The following is a 21,135-nucleotide window of genomic DNA, read 5'->3' as shown; positions in this document are numbered from 1 at the left end:
TTCAACCTTACTTGTTTCATCAAAATACAGAAATCCTATGTTTATATTGTGGCAGAAGGCAAGCTATTCACACCCGTTAAGAGTCTTAGGGGAAGTGAATAATTTCAAATTAGCATAGAAGCATTTATTTAGAAACAGAAGTATACATCCACACTGGAAGTTCAATTTGAAATTGCTGAACTCCTAGTTCAAAACCTTGGCTTCAAAGAGTGGAACAGTTGTGGTTATGTCCAGGCAAACAGTAGGTAATAATTTTTAATAGTCCTATCAGTGGTTGTACCTGAATGACACATCTGATGGGAATGGGTATGACCTTAACCTTCAGTGCACTGACTGCTATTGAAATGTGGAATCTGAACTGTTCTGAGCTTTTACATGCTGAAAGAGTGTCCTAAAGTGACTTTATGATGCTTGCATTCCCAGTCATCTGTTTTGCTTACACTGGATATTAAGTTCTGCACCTTCAAGACTGGTTCTGAGAGCGAAGGGGGAGAGAAGCAGCACACAGGTTGTCTGCAGAAACTGCACTTGCTCCCCTGCATCTTTCTCACCCACTTGCAACCCCGGTTACTGAGAATTTCAGACTTTCTGTGCTGGCAGGCACTGACCCCCAAGAGAACACTGCATTTGACCTGAGGCTGTGGAGAAGCTTCCAAAACTGAGTGATAGAATTGGGATTGTGGGTGTGGAGTTTGAATACAAGGGTGTAATATCACATGGTGGAAAACTTAGAGTTTAAGATTTTAGAATATAGTAATATATATAAAGCAAGATGGAGGTTTTAGGGTGGAGGCTGGTCCTTCTTCTCCACGGGTGGGTGGGTTTGTGTAATTGGACAAAAAGTCCATATTGTTTAGACCACAGGTGGTTGGTTATTGGGTTAAAAGTAACAATAATTTGGTGTCATTTCTTAATTGGACAGTTTATCCTTAAAAGGCCTTGTAGAGAGAGAGAGATACAGCTCCATTTTTAGTTTGTTAGAGTGAAGTGCTGTAGAGGTCACAGTTTGTGAGACTGTAGAATAAGAACCCATAAACATCTGAGTCCCAATAAGAAATACCTTCTCACACATTTAATCCTGACCTGGGCAGAAAAAGGAAGCAAAGAATCCACACCCACTGTGCTGCCTGCAGCATGGACAGCAGAACAGACCTCTCCTTTGCTTTTAATTAGTTGGTTTTTTAGTTAGCTGAGGCCAGTAGTTTTTTGGAACTGTTCAGTCCAGGAACACCAGGTCTATCGTCCAGGGCACCCCAAGCTACACTGCAGACACCAGACCCAACCCCGGAGAGACTGAGAAGAACTGAAGACACACCCCCAAAAAGGACTCTGAACTACAGAAAGACTTTCTGCATTTGCCATCTCTTCAAAACAATGAGAAGTTTCATTGTTTAATATTATTCATTTTTTCATGTTTGTGAGTAATTTGCTTGTTAAATAAACAATTTTTTTCCACTTTTCTCACAGGAAATTTACGTCTCCTGAACTGGTGGGAAGAGAGGCCACTTAAAGTTGCTTCTAAAGAGACCACTTCAAAAGTTTCCTCCCAAAATTTTCCCTAAACCAAGACAAAGAGGAACTGAGGAGTGCTGCAACTCCACACTCTCCAGCGTGACTACTCCCCACCTGCAGCATAAATATGATGCCAGAAAACACAGCAAGAAAGGGCTAAAGATAATGCTCTTTCTTAGCCCTCTGCTTTAATAAAACTGAGGACAAGGTCCAGCTATGAATGAAGATCTGAAATTTGAAATGTTGCCCAAAAATGTGTACCTATATTAAAATTACAAGAAACAAAGGTCATAAAATAATTTGATTTCGGTATTTGAAAGCAACCCTGTTCTGGTTTTGCCCTCTAAAAATGGCTGCTGAGAATGGCAACCATGATTTACTTTAGGGAGAGAAGAGGGAAAGCACAGCCTGTGCTTCAAGGCTCGTGCTGACAGTTAAGGAGCTGAGGGAGCAATGGAAGGGAGGTCAAAAGTTCTGAAAGGCACACAGATGTCTTTAACAGCCCTGGACTTAAAAAATACATAACAGATAGTAGCAGCTTGTCTAATTGAGAAAAATCTGACCTGATAGTCTTCTTTCAGTGCTTTTAATTCACTTTCCATTCTAACATTCATTTGGGTTATTCGCTGAAGCAGCTCCTGCACACGCTGTAGAGAGCTGAGAATTTCCTTATTAATACAAACAGAATAAATATAATGAGTAAGATTTTGTTTCTGGAGTTTAAACATTAGATAATTTATATCTTTTGTATTAATTTTTTTAAAATTCTATCAGTGTTTACAAATTCATGTTTGTAAAAAAAGGTACTCCAACCTCGACATTGGAGAAAACTTACAGGGAGAAATCAGAACACCACCCATTTTTCTGACCTTTTACCTTGAAGAAGTCAACATTACTATAAACCATTATAACATTATTTTTCAGAAAATTTTCCTATAGTTAAAATGAAATCCACCCAATCTTTATACATTCTTCAGTGCAAATCTGGATAAAATATATCAAATCCAGGCCTACTGAGATGTCTATTCAGGACAAACAGAATAAATTTATCTTACCATATCACAGGTTAGAAAAATATGGAAAATCCAAAAGAAATTATTCCATAAATGGATCACTCTAGCATGAAATTACTCTGTATCTCCTGAATTAAATCCTAATAGATGTGAACCATCACCCATTAGCTTTTCCTGATATGGTGCAGCTATATTCCATTTTACTGTCAGGGTCTGAATTTTGGTGTTACCTTCCCCAAGACTGTATTGTTACTTCATGAGGGTGAAGTTGTAAAAAAAGAGACACCTGAAGTGAGCTGATTTGAGCTGATGAAGATGCCATGAGTGCTGCCATGAAGTGTGTTGCAGTCTGCTGGAAACTAAGCCATTTTTTATTGAACACTACAAAACACATTTCCAAGGTTTGAAACACAGAGTGAATGACCCAGACAAGGCAATCATCACCCCCTCAAGACCACTTACAAAGTTACTAAAAGAAGATATGCACAGAAAAAAAAAAAACTGAGTTTCAGGCTGAAAGGAATCTTAGATGTGCTCAGTTGTTTCAAAATACATTGAGAGAGGAACATATTATTAAAAAAAAAAGTACTTTGATGTACTTGTAAAGTGCTTTCAAATTATTCTAGTTTTGGTTCTACTGGATGCAAAGATACAGCTATCTAATAAAAATAAAATCAATATTTTAGTGTACTCTCATTCCTTTTCAAGTATGTATAAATAATATTTTTTTCACTGAAGCTTAATTTATTTTTAGTTCAATTTTACATCCAGAAGACTGAACTGCAGAGCTGTGGAATGGTTTGGCCAGTGTCATCCAACAGGTCAGTAGTAGAGCTGGCCACATCCTTTAAATCTAGAACAGCTTTGTCTCCAATAGACCAGCCTGCTTCTCTCATAGACTTTAGTACAAATCAGCTGTAATGTAGATGGTATTTCTAGCCTAAGTCCAAGAACCACTGAAGCCAGCATTTCAGCTAATCAAGGTGAATTATGAGTGCTCCACAACACAGAAATCCATGTCTCCAAACCCAAGCATTTGGAGGAAACATGAAGCTCATCTCTTCATGAGAGCCCTCTCCAGACTACACCAAAGCCCTCCATAAGTTCAAATTAACCTACCAAGCAAAACTTAGCAATTCACACAGAACAGGAGAGAGATGCAGACCAGAATCCTTCTCTTAGATAACACAGCAAATATGCTCCACAAATTATGCTCCATTCATCTCCACAGAAATCCTTTTAGTGCATTCAGGGCTGGGAGAGTAATGAGGCCTGAGTAAGTCTCTCATTTTTTTCCATGTGTTTATTGGCAAGTATTTTTTAAAAGCAAGCTCAAAATGCAAGCAGGCTTTTATAAATTGGAAGAGGAGTGCTGCTGGATGAGTGCTCTATGGGCATGCCAGCAAGATACTGCTTTTGTCCCTCCCTGGCACCAAGAATGACACACTTCTCTGACCTGTTCCTGAGTGAAAGTTCTGCAACTGTTCAAGAAAAGGAAAAAACCAACCACCTTTTTCATGCTTAATGTTCTGTAAAGCAGTGCCTTACGTTGTTATTACAGGGAACAGTTTTGGGGTTTTTTTGTTGCTACATTTGATAATTTACTCCATAGCCTTTTTTTTAAAGGATTTTGTCTGGAATATCCCTGAGTCAGCAAGAGAAGACACTCCTAACTCTGTTCAGGGGTGTAAAGGTGTGGCTTAATAGTCTAAATGGAACATCATTTCCTTCGTGTACCATTGACACATTATTCCCATTTTACCTGGTTTCAACACCAGCAATGTTAGAATAAACTGTTGGTGACCAGAAAGCAGAACAGAAGTCTCTCAACTGCTTATTAATACTGCTTATTAATACTGAACCCACATGTAGGCAAGTGCTTCATGGGAATACCAAATTTCTCCCATCTGAATTCAAAGACAAAATGTAAGACTCGGAATAAAGTGTCAAACAATGGACTTTGTTCTGGTAATACTTCTTCTAAAAACTGAGCAGTAAGATACCACTTAGGCCAGTATTAAATATTTCTGAAGGGTAAAGAAGTGAAATTAACTAGTTTTTTTAGCTTAGTATAATAAGAAACCTAAGTGTGAAATATAGCATCTACATTCTTAAGTGATTTTTAAATAGTGAAGCTGTATTATCAACTCACCAGCTTTTCTTCTTTGATGTGAGTGTTTTCTTCTTGAACTTTTTCACTGACTGCTGTCTCCTTCAAAAAAGAAAAGGGCATGAAGAACAGTAAAAGGTATTTAAAATTACTTACAATTTTCTTTAACAATATTGCTTTAATGTGCTACAGTGAATCATCATGAGGTTATTTAAAGAAACTGAATTATTTTTTAATGTCTCCTTACCCATTTTTTTACTACAAAAATATATTGATATTCATAGCACATTTATTTGCCTAGAAAAGGCTATAGTGGAAATAGTTTAACTGTAATGTATATGCAATATAGTAGAAAGGAATCACTAATCTGTATCCCTCAGAGATCACTGCCAGGAGGTTTGCTGAATGAAGAACAGAAAATATTCACCAAAACTTTAATTTGTTTAAAATCCAAAATACCATTCTGATTTTCTGTTGCAGTTCTTGAAACTGTTTTTCCTTCACTGCAAGATTGATGTTTTCTTCTCCCACCCTGTACTGAGAGGTGACCTTGGACCTTATCAAGTCTGTAGTTACTTTCTTCAGTTCCTTAACACAGGAAACACATATAAATAGTTCATCCAGTATAGGCATTGCAATTCAAAACAGAGACAAATCTTTTAAACTATCCTGGTCATGCCCCACTTTGAAACAATGTATGGAAAAAGCAGAATCAATTACAGGTACTGAAATGTGTAAGACTGACTTACTAAACTTTAAACTTGTCACACGTGACTAAAAGTTTATTTTCACAGGTAAAATGTTATTGTGCCAATTTTAATCTCTTTGAAGTATTTACTTAATAATTTTATTATTTCCTCTTCCCAGAGGTATATTAGAAGTGGAAACTGAGTTGGTATTGGTAAAACCAGTGGGTTTTATGGGTTCTTGACCCACACATACAATAGGAATTCCTTTTGTAACTACAGTGTACGTTCTTGGGAATGAGGAAAAAAAGGGAGAACAGTGATTATCTGGTAAAAACAGGAACTGGCTATAAATTTGGAGGATCTTTGCTCTTCCTGAAACATTAATTACCTAATCTCAAGAGAATGCTAAATTAATTTTATATTAGAAGCTTCTACAACATGATGCCTTTGATTTTATAGTCTTTATCCTCTTTTAAATATCCTGTGGCTTTTTTTTTTTTGTTGCCTTTTTTTTTTTTTTTTTGGTATCTGTTTTGTAACCAGTTTATTCAGAGCTCCTAGTGCAGCAAATAAACAGCAAACGCTTTGATCTCATTAAATTACAACTTATAGTTCCTGGAGCCATAAATATTGTGCCCTGCTCTCCCCCTCCCCTCCCATCCTGGTGCAAGGTAGTCTGGTTAATATCGCTCTCTCCTTGAGCACTCTGACGTTTACTCAGACAAATAGCAGAGGTTATGAATGCTGCTCACAGATAGCATCAAGAATTCTCCATGATGCCATAGTAGTGAACCAAGCATTCAGAATGGTCATAGTTTTATCTAACAACTAAGTTTGGTCTGTTTAACTTTTCTTCACAAAACTGGAATTTGGGTTATCACACACAGAATTATCACAGGCTGGTGGTTTAACTGTTCTGGACAAAATCATAGAAAAGTACAAAAGAAGAAAAAAAGATTACATTGCAGCTGAAATTCACAAAGTTTTATGGAAAACACAAGTAGAGGTAGCACTTTTAAATAAATCATTTTTTTACTAGAGGCTTTATTTCTCATGTATTTTAGCCATAAATTTAAAATGATCTAGCAAGTCCTAAGTGTAACTGCAGAATCAATTAGAGAACTGAAAGCCAGCAATGCTTTACAATTATTCTATTCTGAAAGCTACTTAGGTTTTCCCCATCTTTGGCAATGCAGACATATCTCAGCTGTACTGCTCTTCCTAGAATGAACCGTGCAAGGTTCCTGCTGTGAAGTGGCAGAAGGGGCCAGCAGCTCTAACTCTGTGCAAGTGCAAAGGTGCACGGTGGCAGCCTGCACAGAGAAGGAGGTGAACAGGACAGAGAGCCCAGCTCACAGCCTGGATGCCACACCAGCAGGTGCAAAAAAGCCTGCCATGGATCTGATGCCAGCTGTTTTCCAAAAGTCAGGCTTTATAGTGTGCAGAAAAAACTTATTTTGTCATGGGGAAAGCACGAGTCATGCCCTTGAGGCAGAAAAGATGATTGCAGTTTCTTCTTTGTAATGGCAAGTACAACCCATTTGGAAGCAAATCCAAATCTGCTAATACAAAGCTGTAGGCAGGAAAAAACCAAAACTAACAACCAACCAGAACACAACACAAACTCCCCAAAAAATCTCCACAAATGAAATAACCAAAACTAATGGCAAAGTTTTTCATGGCTAGTGAAATCACAAGGTTTGTAGCTGCAAAAAGAATTTTTAAAATAATTTTCTACGTACACATATGTTTTCTTGTACCCTGAAATTAAGTACAATGTAACCCCAAAGTTTTGCTTCTTTTTTCTCTAGTAGCTTTCTCTCATTATTAAAATCACAATTAGTATCCAAAAATCTAGAAAGTATGTTGAATGTGAAAAATAATTTTATCAGGTCTGGGGTGTGCTGAGAGAGAATGATAAGGCTTTAAACCCATTCCCTTGAGCTGTTGCTAGCAGCCAATGCTTAGGGATATGGCTGAAAAAACACTTCATGCCAGTGGAAGTCAAGGGTGTCCCAAAATCCCAGTCCTGCTCCTTAAACCTGCTTTACTTCTCCAAGTTGGTCTAAGGTAAAACTTCCACTTTTTTGGTTGGGGTGGTTTTTTTGGGGTTTTGGGGTTTGTGGTTTTCAGTTAGGTTTGGTTTTTTTTTAATAAAATCTAGGTTTTTTTCAATACAAAATATTAATTCCACTCTCCCTTGAGGCCTTATAAATACATGTTCCGGCATAAAGAAATGGTGTGGGACTGGAAAAGCAGCCAGCACAGGCAGATGTAACCACTTCCCAGGACTGATACCCTATCAAAACTTAACCTGTATTCAAAATTACACCTATATCTGTTGGGTCTCTTCCAAGATTGCTGCAACCCTCTTGTACTCTTTTGGGTCTTGAGCAGCAGACTTGTTTTTTAAGCAGCAGAATGATAGAAACCTTCTTCTTGGCCAGACATCAATGCAAGCATTTTCACAGTGGTTGAAAAGAATCCTACCACACTGAATATCAAAATATTTAGATCCAAAACAAATGTTACTGAAAGGAAACTTTGCCACAGTCCATTACATTACAATTTAGGAACTGGACTTGAAGCAGGCAATGCCAAGAGAAAATTACAACCTTTCTAAATAATATTTCTTTCCTGAAATCCCAGAAGAGGAAACCTGTGCAGAACAGACCTCAATTTCACTCAATTTTTCTGTTGTACATATTTAACACCTTCATAACACATCTGCGATTTCATTCCAATTGGAGATTAGCTTATTTTTACCCATAAATGTTAAATAGCATTCACTAACTTCACATTCCCCTTAAGAACAAATGTGTGAGATCATCCAGGTCTGAGTGAAAGTAATGGCTGTGATAAGAGCTGACAACCAAATTAAGATTTTAGTACCATGGATAGTCATTCCCATTCCAGCACTGAGGCTACAGAGGAAAGACGTCTGAACCCAGAAGTTGTCAGAGCTGTTAGAGGTCAATCAAGTCTCCAAGGCAGATAAAACCAGCTTCAGAAGTTGTTCTAAATTGTGCTGTTGATATCATGACTTCTTTCAGCTATGTAGCAAGTGAAAACAGCCTGGTAATCCCTTTTCAAAACTCTTCTAAATACCCCAGTTCAGATTGTTCAGAAAAGAATGGTCAAATACTTAAAACTGGTAAGAAATTCAGAAATGAATACAATAAAGGCATTTCCTGCTAAACTGAGGAAACTGGATTAAGTTTCAGTTGGCCCCCTTTTTCTGCTTATCTAACAGTATTTTATTTAAAATTCATAACCCTTCATGACCTTAAGAATCAAGAGTAGAACTGAAAAAAAGAGTGGATCAAATAATATGTTTGACTGCTGGAGTACATAAATCTCAATTTCTCTCTCACACCTATGTTACTCACAAATTTCATAAAGTAAAGTTTTCTTAAACATTTCTGTTTTCTTACCTCTCAAATTACCTACCCTCAGAGAATGCTAAGTAATTAATTATTCTTGCTCTCTCACCAAAGAGCCAAATCCAATTTACTGTGATGCTGTAATATTTCTAAAACTCCTCACTTTTTTATTTACAATATACTACACTAAAGATATGCTGCATTTTAGATGAAATGTTTTTGCCACATGCAAATTATTTCCTTTTTAAAGGAATTGCACAGTTGGAGTGTACACAATGCACAGACAAAGCTGCTCTCAGACCTTCAGAGTTATGATGGTATCAGCTCCTAACAAGCATGGCTTTCCTACAGAGGAAAGTTATCCTCACTGACACCTTCCAATATTTTTCTGTTTCTCTTCCATCCATCAAATATTCCAGATAAACAGATACAATTTTTATATATAACCTATCATTTGAATTATGTAGCTAAATAAACATTTTTAAATACTGTAAGACCTAATTGTGATATAGAAATTGATTTGAGAATTTTCCCAGTGTTCTGCTTCATTGTCACTGCGGATTTCAGCCTGCTTTTCTGATGGTAAAAGTTCTGAAATCTTTGATCACTTCAGAGCTTGATCTTTTTGACACTGAGGTTTGGCATATTACATTTCAGTATGGAACTAAAAAATCCAAACTGAATTCCTGATGAATTTTTACTGTGGCAATATCTCCGTGTAATAAATATGAAAATTAAGTAAAGGACTAAAGAATGTAAGAATGAAATAATATTTTTAAAATCTCAAAATGTCTATATTTCAAGATAAAGTCTGGTTTTTAGTGGAATCATACTCCAAAGAACCTTAACAATTAGCGGCTACATGCTCTTAAGAAGAAAAGAAACAACAGTAAATTCAGGGAGAATTTTCAAGTACTTTTGTACCTTCAAATCCCGTTTTCCAGGCAAAGAAAGGTAAACAGGTAAACATCCATTTTTCAATCAATATAACCCAAATATAAAATGGTCATAGTCCCTTTTCCTCATGTACAAATTATCTTCTCCCCCTGCCCTTTTTTGTTTTCAAAAACATTGACAAACTTGGCAAAGATTCCATGGTAATTCAAAGCAATCATTTGGAAACTGGGGATTAACATTAGGCCAAGAGGTTGAGATACTCATGCTTTTGATCCCTTCATAAAATCACTACAGAATCTAAAGGAGAAAAAAAAATAAAAGGAGGAAAATAAAAAGATAAGGAGATATAAAGAAGAGATGTGGTGTGGAAAGATGCTGAGTTTACCCAACAATTCTGACTTTTGAACGCCCGTTTGTTTTTCTCTTGTCAGCTCTTAAGAAACAGCTCAAAGTGAAAAGAATGTTATTCTTCCCACTATTACCTGTGCTCAAGAGAGCAACTCAAAAATGCACTTGGCAAAGAGGAGTTTCTGAATAGAGGCAGGAGAAAAGAGCTTAGTGACAGCTTCCTTGTAAACCATAATCTGATGTCTCAGCTGCCTTGTCACAAAGCTCTCCCACTTGAGGAATTCAGTAACACATTTTATCCTGTGTTCAAGCCACCAGCTCGCCTCCATGGCAACTGCTCTTCATGTTGTACCTCTGACTGAACTGAAAACACCACTGCTGCCTTCCTCACAGATGGAGAAGGGATGGCAGCACAGCACAGGAAGAAGGCAGGTTATTAATAATTAGCAGGAAACAAGGAGGATGCTGTAGAGGTAATTAAAACTTCACAGGTTACAGAAAATTCTCAGAGCTGCTCCAGTTTTAACTGAGGTGTCTGTGGAAGCAAATTTAGCCATTAGTCACAGAATGAAAAACAGTTCTGCGGCTCATCCACTACTTATATTAATACATCAGCAGCTTTTGGAAGGCCCAAAGAATCAAGGAATATTCTGAGCTGGAAGGGACCCACAGGGATCATTCTCCATTCAGAAATGTGCACTGCACTTACTTCCTTCAGATTACTTATTTCAGTCTCCTGTCTTTTATTCACTGATGCTAGTTTCTTATTGTGCTGTATGGCTTCCTGCACTTTAAAAAAAAATTAAAGCATGTTAACAAATAATTTCACATTTGAACAAGTATTTGATTTCTAACTTCAATATATGTGCATATAATTCATTTTAAGAAATAAGCCTAAAACTGCAAATATGACTCAACGACTTTTTCGGTGTACTTTGATATTATATTGGAGGATTATACCAGGTAGTACCAGTTGTCTGTACCTCAAACAATGAGTTAAGACTTTTCTGTATGTTGGCTTGCCCTTTTTACTGTAATTTAATTTTTAGCGTCCTATGATGTCACTTTAGTAGGACTTTTAATCTTGGTTTTTTTTTTAAAGCTTTTCTTGTGACTTTCTGACGAGTTTAGTTACTTTCAGACTAACACAGAACATAATGGGGCACAGAACAAATTAATAACTGAGTTAACAGATGTACAGAGTTATGTGCACATAGTCCATGGAAGACAGAAAAAAAGCAGAGGCTAGCAGAGCAAAAAATTCTATGAATGACTTCTATACCTACTGAAAGAGGAAGGAATTTTCTCTCAAACTTTATACCGATGAAGATATCACTGGGAAATTGCTTGAAATTCCACAATGAAAAGCTGAAAATATTTACTGGTTCCTGTACTTTTTCAGACAGCTCTATTCAATCTTTGTATTTTCATCCTCTCAGGTTCCCCTTCATCCTTTTCTGGTTTCTGATTTCTCTTTTTTCACCCCTAATCTTTTTTTTTCTTTATTTCCCTCAATGGTTTTCTGGCACCACACTTGAACACAAGAACTGCAGACACCCAGAATGTCCTCTCCTTTTCTGCTAGAGACAGTCCATGGGGAATGATGGACAAGAGCCTTACAGCACCATAAGCAATTTTGCAGCTTTGAATGAGAATATGTGCTTAAAAGATTAAAATACTGATGAATGTAACAGCTATCTTCTGATACAACTTTGGAAAAACCCCCAGAACAACAAGTAAGCCAAAATTAGTAAAACTCTCTTTCAGCACAAGTCATGTGCTCACTCTCTTGCTTTGAAGTACAATGAGCAGACATTGGTTAGCCACTAATGTTCTGGATTTAAGATTTTAAAAACTGAACACAACAAGTAACTTGAGGTACTCAAATACCACAGATACACACAGAATATATTACCAGCTTCTTGAGACTATATTTGAAAAAAAAAAAAATTGGTTTCAGGCAGAAACCTGAAGAATTTAGTGAGATTCAGTAATTGAAAAGTTTTTTTGGTGTTTTGGGGGTGGTTATTTTTTTGTTTGATAATTCCTCAATACAATTTCCTGTGGTCACCCACACCACCATAGCAGTGGGTCAGCAGAGAGCACCGAGGAACCTCCCAAGATATTTGATGCTTGGCATAGAGTAGCTGCTATTTTTCTGAGTTTTCAAGTGTCTCCAACTGAGTGCTGTCAAATCACAGCAAAAGCAAATGCTGGAAGGTATTTAAGACATACATACCACTGTGCTCTAGCTTGCCATGAACACCTTTCACAATCCCAAAACGAGATGCAATAGTAGCATAACACCTCTCAGCTTCATTCAGTTTCTTATGATGCTCCTCTTTTGCTGTTAAGTGCATCTGCAATTTTTGATCCTGTTAGGAACATAAATGAAGCACCCATTAAATGACAGTAAGTAGCTCTCCAGTTGCTTTTGAATATAACAGCGTAAATGCAAAATCATTCCCAGAATCTTTTCAGTTGTCTGTTTCGTATCTAATGACCTTTCCCATCTCCAAATAGCAGGAAGAGCGACAGAATCATCATGATAATCAAAGGATTTGAGCATCTGACATTTGAGGAGAGGCTGAGGGACCTGTGACAGCTCAGCCTGGAGAGGAGCTGATAAATGTGTATGTACCAGGGGAGGTGTGTGTGTGAAGGAATAAAGAAACCACAGCCAGACTCCTTTCAGTGGTGCTCACTGACACAAAGTCAAAGACAAGAAATTTCACTTAAACTCGAGGGGAAAGACATTGTAAGGGTGGGCAAACATTGGAACAGATTGCACAGGCAGGCTCCAGAATCTATCCAAGGAGACACTAAAAATCAACAGCCATGGCTCTGTGACACTGGCTCCACTGACCCTGCTCTGAGCCACCTCAAGAGACTCCTGACAGCTTCATCATCCATTCCAGTCCTGGGCTTCTGAAAAATGGCACAGCCAAGGGCAATTAGGAGAGAGTTTGTGTATTTGACACACCGAAATAAAAGAATTTCAACACACTTGCTAAAAATCAGAAGTGCATCAACTACTTCTGGAGTAGAGGTGACTTTGATTTGCACTAGTGAGACTAATGCAGATTAACAGCCCATGCTTCTCAGAAAAATATAAATGACCTTTCAATGAGTTATTCTTATTTCCTCAGTGTCAATTAACTGTTCTAATATCTTAAAAGATGATGAAATCACTTTGTATAGCTGTAAGGGAAGTTTCTAACAACTTTTGTAAGCATCTAACACTTTATTTTACTTCTATTCACATGTTGGCCTAAGTAATACCACAAAGAAACCCATGTGGTAATTAAGTACAATATATTTAATTTTACCAATCTCTCTCATTTTGTGGAAACTGTTCAGAGACAATTTTTTTGTTATCCTTATAACAGTAAGATTTTTGTGTTCTTAATAGTGTATTTTTGTTAACAGTTTTGTCGGTACTATTTGGTGAATTATAAAATTCATTTTTCTGAAGAGAATGAGGTAAGTTAATTGCTCAGAAAGGATAAACATTTGTTTAGATATCTAATCTATTTCTAATCTACAGAGCAACACAGCAATTAAAATGAACTGGGCCAAATTCATTCCTGTGTGTAAATTCAAGTTACACCAGGATGCATCTGGCCCAGTCTGTTTGGCTTTGGCAAGGCTCCATTTCCACACAGTAACAAATGCAATACATGTCCAGGCATCAGAGGATAATAAAAGCTGATAGCAATCAAATGAAATGACCACCATAAGACTAGCAAAACAGGATATACAATACAAATTTCTCATGTTTTATAAGGTATGAAATTAAACACACTACAGCAAATGGAAAGTCATAATAGAAGCACTGGTAAAGAAACACCACCACTTACAGAAATCACTGCAAGGAACGTAAGTTGAAAATGTTCTTATACTTTCTGTTTTTCCTAAGCATAAATTAACTGTTGAAGATCTGTGCTTAATTAATGCTAGGAGGGGAATTTTCTAACAAAAACATTAAAAGGAAAGATTTTCTTTGTTTTTCCTGGTAGTTCCCTCAGGTATATTTGTTCTAAGAGATCGATGAACAGGGAGACAGCCCTAATTTGAGATTTGAACAGCTTGTGGCAAGATTTGAGGGGTTTTGTAGTTTTTAATATGGATTTTTTTCCTTAGTGTTATCTCAATTCCTTTCTTTAGTCAGCAAGACAGTGTTAGTCCCTCCTGCTCTCTCAGTAAGTTGAAGTATGCTTTGCTATTCACAGGGCTCTTTCCAGGGGAAAAAGGAACTGGTCTGCTCTATCTGCAGGAGTTTTATTAAGAGCTTAACACTTGCCTAAATATGATTTTTGATGGCAGGCTGCTCTCCAGGCTGAATGCACAGAGAAATAAAAGCCTGAGTATGTGATTTGTCTCCTCCCAGTGAAAAGGCTGTAAAACATTCTCCCATAGAAGCCAATCAAGAAACACCAGGAGACACTGCAGGATAGGGAGTGGATGACCCTGGAGCTGGAGTGAGACCCACAGAATCTTGGTTCTTCTTCCTTATGTCTGATACTGCAAGAACAGGAATTATTGCCCTGCCCTCCACCAGTAATAAAGATAAGCTGGGATGGGGAGTGGATTTGATGGTGGCCATATGGCTTGTTGAGGCACAATGATTTCTTGGTGGAACTAGACCCGAGAAATAGCTCAGGGTCAAGTGGCTGACTGGAGAAACACAAAGAGGGCATGGCTCATATCTCAAAGATATTCTGGAAATGGAGTCACGAGTCAGAGGTACTCAGTGAAGCAGAAGGTGGCAACTGGGAGGTGAAAGTGTCAGAGAAACAAAGGAGATGTAATGGCATGGAGACCAAAGGCAAGATCACATGAAAACTATGCAAAGGGCTACCAACTGTAGAGCTTCAAAATGGGAATTTTTTTCACAACAGTTCCTCCAGTTCTCACCATTTTTCTACTGAAAAATAAGTAGATACTTAATAATAATTGGGTTAAATTTATACGATATCACTGCCTCCTCACTGTGTTTTTAAACAACACAGTATGATTACAGGCAAACTCCTAAAAGATGCAGAAAGCAAACAAAAACATCCTATCTTAGATTATTACGAACAAACCAACTTTTTTTTTTTTTAATACAGTAATTCCTTTTCCATTCATTTGACAACTACACCTGTATTAGAAAACTAAATGGTAGCAGGGAAGTTCTCAGGAAACGCTGTTGTTTACTGTTGTTAAAATATCCCTGACACATTTTGGCCTGTGCCAAGTAGGACTCAGCTGACTGTGCCAGCAGTTCCTGGGCACGGTTCAGGTGGGAACACAGTTCCCTGTGTGCTGGGAATGATGTGGGTTATTTGACTCTAAATCCCTTCTTTTCTGTGGTAGGGTTTAATGAGCCTAGACCATCTGACTGCAGCTTCACTCAATGGTTTCACATACATTCAGTTTCCAATAAAAACAGTAAGGGAAGACAAGAACAGATGCCACATGCAGAGTCCTGGCATTCTCCAGTGTATGGTCTATCAGGAAACCAACACCTGACCATTTTCCTCCAGTTACTTCCTAATTTCAGCAGCAGGAAAACAAATACAATACAGAGCTCACACTCAAGTGTATTCTATCAACTGAATTGGCTTTGTAGTAATCCCTCCTGACTGCATGAGTGCTACTGTCCATATGCAGTGAGGTGCAAAACAACTGCACTGCATGCAATAATCAACACTTGAATTGTGGGGGGGGAGAAAGACAATAATAAAGACAAATAAGTAATAAAACACAAAAAATTTCTTTATTTGTATATTCTATATTTGTCTCTATATTGTCTTTCAGTACGAAACAAAACCTTCCACTATTTCAAAATTATAGCATATATGGTAAGAATTCTATCAGCATTACAATTTTTGCATAAACTTAACTGGACAGCACGTTAAAACATGGTGTTTATGTCAAGTATTAACATGGCATATACCATTCTAAAAGAACAGAACTAAAGGAACAAAACCAGAATAAAAAGCCACATCAGTAAGGCACACCCAGTCCCCAGCACACACAGAAGCTCCTCCACTGACTGGCAGGGTTTCTAAGGTGCCAGATATAAACTGAGCAGCACATCTGCTTACTCTCAAAACACACACCAGAGAACAAGCTAAGCTGTCTTTAACAAAATTGAAATAGAAATGGGTCTCAGATAAAGGATTGGTTCAGAATTTCATCCATTTGATTTTTAAACACTTTGCCATTGGTGATGACCAAGAGTCTACATGGGCAGCTACTCCTTTGATCCCTTGAATGTGCCACTTATTTCAGTGCAACCACTCAGGGAGTAAAGTTGGTAGAATTTGACCTGGCCTAAAACTGCATTAGCCCACTACTACAAAAGATGACAGGAAAAAATTCACTTTTGTTTACCTTGTGGGGTATTTTGTTTTCATCATTTCATATCAGAGCATTTTCCCTAAATAAGTCCCAACTGTACATGTTCTGTTTAGCGCTACAAGCAAAAGAGGATTTCCAGCATCTTGCCCCACTCAATAGCATTTTAGATTACCATACTCTGTATCAAAGCAAATGCTTTCAAAATATTCAAATGATCAATTAATGAAAAGTTTATGAATATAAAAAAATCTATTTCTTTAAGCAGCATAGACGCATTTCCAGCTTAAAGAAAAGGTGTTGCACTTTAAATATTCTCATTGAAATGGAAGACTGAGCTTGGAAGTTATGAAAGAAAGATAATATGTAAAATGACCTAAATGCAAGTCCAGTTATTCTGTATATTTTCAACACATTTTTAGATCAGCTGCATTTTAGGAATAAATACAAGTTAAAAGTGAAGTAAGACAAAACACATTTTACATTGCCTTTGATCTTTAACTTGTAGCCTTATCTCCCAGGTCAGAGGGCACATTATTCAATTTCACCATATTTTGTGTAAAACCACTGTAGCGTTGAAGATGACTTTCAGTACAAATGTCATGGTACTTAAAGCTAAACTGGACTCTAGTTTTTTGAGCTTCTTAATTAAAATCACAGTTTGTAATGGTCTGACAATATTATCTTTATTCTTTCCAGTTGAGCAGCAGCAGAATTTTCACAGCATTTATTCAATCAAGCCTAGCAATGTTTCTGTGGCTCACTCGTTCACTTCCTAAAGCAGACAACAGGGTTCAGAGCCACTATGCTGTCACTCTGGGTAAATTTATTCCCTGTGTCAAAGGGAGTGAGGTGCACTGGATGAAATCTAAACTGTTCATGGAAACTGATGCTAAGAACTAATTCTGAGAAGTAAAAAAAGAGTGAGAAGAAAACCACCAGTTTTTCTTAAAAACAAAACCAAGAACTTCTAGGAATTCTCTGCTACTTTTTGATGTATTATGCCAGATCCTGTCAGAGTAATAAAATTACATTATTTAAATGACAGTCTATTAAAAAAATCTTTAATCTATAAAGAGAACAAATGAACCAATTCTACTTTAATTCAGTGAGAAAAAAATACCACATGCTGAACAGTAGCTATCACACTATAAAAATCTAAAACCATTGCATTTGTAAGATTTTCAGATTTGAAGCTGATACCTCTTTGTGTTACTTGTAATAATTATCATATATAATTTAAGTATTAAAGCCAGTTAGTAGTGGATTATACCCTAAGCATACTCTTTTCATTAAAGCTCTTCCTTCTTTTTGCACTTTCATTATTTTCTTACCATTTCATTCAGTTTCTTTTGTAAAGTGTATTTTGAAATCTGTAAAACAACAGAGAATTATTCATTAAATGGTACTTATATTTTTTTCTGACAACAACCTGCATAATTAAGTATTGTTAAACCAATTATTTAATTGCATTTGTTATTAATCCATCCAATACAGTAATGGTGGTTTTGAACTACTGATTGCACAATTTCATGTATTATTAGACTCACGTTAGTTCATAATGTTACTTCAATATTTAAATTATGTAAAACCACTTTACACTGATTTGTTACTAGAGGAGTTTTGAAAAAGTGCATAAATACTTGTGTTTTCTGACAGGCATCATAAAAACAACGTGCAAAGGGTCTACAGTGTATAAACTAGACCCTTAGAAATAAATAGAGAAGAAGATAAAGATAGAAATGAAAGTATTCCCTCAACTCCTACAGGAACAGAAGTGTGTTCCCTGTTGGAAAAAACAACAAAAATATCTTAGTAGGTATTCTAAATGGTAGCATATAAAGATATAATGTAACAATCTCACACACTTTAATAATACAAGGCTGTCATTAGAAGATATTAACACTGCTTAATACCCCACTGACAGAGTACTTTGATTTGCATACAAAAAAACCCCCAAGGTATTGTCAAAGAACCCAGAGTGCACAAATCTTATACAGAAGATATTATTTCTAGGAAAAAACCTAGAGAAAAATCATTTTAAGGTACTGTTCTGACAGAGAAGAATACAGAACTGAATTAAAAATTCTTCCCTCTTGTATAGGCTCATTTCCAAACAATCCCCCTGGGAGCACATGTCCATTGTGACCTCCTGCTTCCTCAAGCCACAGCAGAATTTCCTAGATCTGAACTGTACTTTGACACAAATGCTTGATCTGTGAACATTCAACATTTAAGATTATTTATTTTTTTAATTTGTGGTTTGTCTTACAAAAGAAAGGCCAGTGGGATCTTTCATTACTCTTGCTGTCCCCATATTATGTTCAGCAGACCACGGAGGGATGGATATTCTACATCATCTGGGCTATGCCAAGGTTTGAGAAAGGCAACAAAATCCTTACAGCTATTGCTCAGAAGGCCAGCCATGAGAATCAATTTCTTTTGCTCCTAAAATACATTCAGTGTTAAGTAAGTGACAAAAAAAACCCCAGTCTGCTACCAAGTAAATGCATTCCATTATAAGAGAATGCTAATAGGAACCAACACAAGTTTCAAAATCATAGTAATAACCCATTATAGCCATTTTGTTTTCAACAGAATTATTATTCCACTCAGTTATGGATAGAAAAATAATTAGTTCCTGGTAACACCTGAAATCTGGCAATGCATTACAATGCTACTGATCCATTTTCAATATATTTCCCTTGACCTTAAGCCATGGATCAAGTGTAAGTACAGAAACCTCCCAGTGAAACACAGGAAACCACTGAAAAACACAAGGAGCACTGCAAGGTGGAGGCCCAGGGTGAATACTTAGTTCTGTTTAGGAGTCCAAAACCAGGGATTCCAGACAGGTGTGAAGCAAGAAAACAAGAATGTGAAGGAAGAGGAAGACTGTGGAAGTGAAAAGAAAGCACATTTCACACACTGTTTGGACTTTTGAGTCATCTTCTGGAGGAAAAGAACATTAGCTGGAAGGTTAACTTAAAGTAGTATTGACACTGAAGACTGGAACAGAAACTCAGTGTTACAAAGTGAGGTGTCCTAGGAAGATTAAGCAATAAGGCCTTAAAGATCCTCTTAAAACCAACAATTTTCTTACTAGTAAAAAACTAAAACCAAAATTCCTTCATTCAAAGAAATGTTATTTTACAAAAGCAATACTTTACCTGTAAGGCTTTTAATGTTTCTTTCAGTCCATCAATTTCTTTTTCTTTTGTTTCTACAGCAAGTTGGTATTTTCCCTTTCAACAAAAGCTGTACTTCAGGATTTGGGCAGAATAAATGCATTTACAATAAGAATTTATCAAAAAGACTGTTACAAAAATAAAGTGTAACTCCACTACGACAGAACAATCCATTGGTGAATAATTCAGCTAAATAATTTTAAAATGCAGATAAATATTGCTATAAAAAGAAAAGTGAAAACACAATAGAGTATTTTCACCACTTCTGACTCTATTCATCAAGTCTTAAAATTGGCTGCTCTGGGAGAGACAAGCCTGACAAAGGCAGAACTAATACATTATTTAGAACAAAGACGGTAAATTTTAAAACAAAATGTATCAGGTAAATCCATTTTTTATCTGCAGGATCTTCATAGAAACAAGCTGCTCATTTTTCCCAGTCCACAAAGAGTGAAGCTGCTATTGCTAGAGTCACTAAATACATGTAAGCACATTTAATGTGTGTGTGTATATATTTGTGTATATATATATATATCTCCATGTAGATGTATGTGTGTATATATCGAGAGATTTATAATCAACAGTGTCAGCTTCTTACCTTCAGAGATATTTTCTCTCCCTTCCAGCTCTTTTGCTACTCAAATGGAATTTGAAACGAATCCAAAAATGTGTGGTATAATGGGTATCATGAGCTGTAATGAAGAGGTTATACTCAAACATGTGAATAACGTTATGGGGTAAGGGAGGAGGCTCTAACTCAGTAATTTGCTAACAAGTTTGAGTTACAAGTTCTCTGGGCCTTCTTGGTCCTTGTCAGTGCTTGGTCCTAAGTCAGTGCCAGGATGCATCCATTACCCGTGGTACAGTGTATTCATTCCCGTTGCATAGCCCTGCAGGACCTTCCTGCTCTTCATTTATACAGGATGTATCTGTTAAGCCCATAACTAATCCCAAAAAAATCCCTGTGCCATTGTCTGTTTCTTGATTTGCTGAAAAACAAATGTACGAAAAACCTGACTAAAGAAGAGCCTCTTTTTCCTTGCTCAGCCTGCCAAGCTCAGGTTGGGTGGAAGAACTGATCGGCCTAGAGAGGCCTTCCTGAGTGAGACATTTCTGGCTACTGAGTGTCAGTCACTTTCAGACAACATGTCAAAACATACCTGCCAGTGTGAGGGTAGCAGCTCTGCCCATACCTCCGCTCTCCCACCTACAAATTTTTCAAATAATAGTGCATGTGTCCTGGGGATGTGTGAGACAAGGTAATGACCAGCCTACAAATGCTGTATCATCCAAACTAATGCTCTCTCCTGTTAAAAGATCAATATTCCTTTTTCCTGCTGTATTTTCCCCTGACAATCAATTTCATACCAATATTACACAGTAATTGTTTTAATCTTTCCAAAGCATGTGCTCTTCTGTGATCCTTTCTCTCCAAATCCCCTGACACTCTCAGAACTGTCTTGTGTGCTTCATTTTCAGGCTTAGCTGTCTCTCATTGTAAGCTTTTCCCGTTACTGTTTTTGCATAGGTGCCATGTGAAGAATGTTAAAAGCAAGATACAGGTTTTTGCTGATGGTCTGCTGACATACAGCATGGAGTCTGACACTGGCCATGGGGTGCGCATGTTTCCCTTCTTCTGGAAGTCCTAGG

General features: G+C 37.0%; 1 protein-coding gene across 1 annotated transcript in view; it reads right to left on the bottom strand.

Moving 5' to 3' along the window:
- CCDC73 (coiled-coil domain containing 73) overlaps positions 1 to 20,676 on the bottom strand; it is a 36,762-nt gene extending 16,086 nt beyond the window's left edge. Inside the window, exons 1-8 of the mRNA XM_031059570.1 lie at positions 20,646 to 20,676; positions 20,341 to 20,474; positions 17,632 to 17,670; positions 12,192 to 12,327; positions 10,662 to 10,741; positions 5,095 to 5,223; positions 4,678 to 4,737; positions 2,076 to 2,180 (exon numbers count right to left, since the gene is read on the bottom strand). Of these exons, the coding sequence (XP_030915430.1) occupies positions 2,076 to 2,180; positions 4,678 to 4,737; positions 5,095 to 5,223; positions 10,662 to 10,741; positions 12,192 to 12,327; positions 17,632 to 17,670; positions 20,341 to 20,474; positions 20,646 to 20,676 (714 nt within the window). The remainder of the gene's footprint in view (positions 1 to 2,075; positions 2,181 to 4,677; positions 4,738 to 5,094; positions 5,224 to 10,661; positions 10,742 to 12,191; positions 12,328 to 17,631; positions 17,671 to 20,340; positions 20,475 to 20,645) is intronic.
- Positions 20,677 to 21,135: the final 459 nt, after the last annotated feature.

The sequence above is a fragment of the Geospiza fortis genome, unplaced genomic scaffold (genome assembly GCF_000277835.1).
Source record: "Geospiza fortis unplaced genomic scaffold, GeoFor_1.0 scaffold120, whole genome shotgun sequence".
Taxonomy (NCBI): domain Eukaryota; kingdom Metazoa; phylum Chordata; class Aves; order Passeriformes; family Thraupidae; genus Geospiza; species Geospiza fortis.
This window is presented reverse-complemented; position numbering and strand designations above follow the sequence as displayed.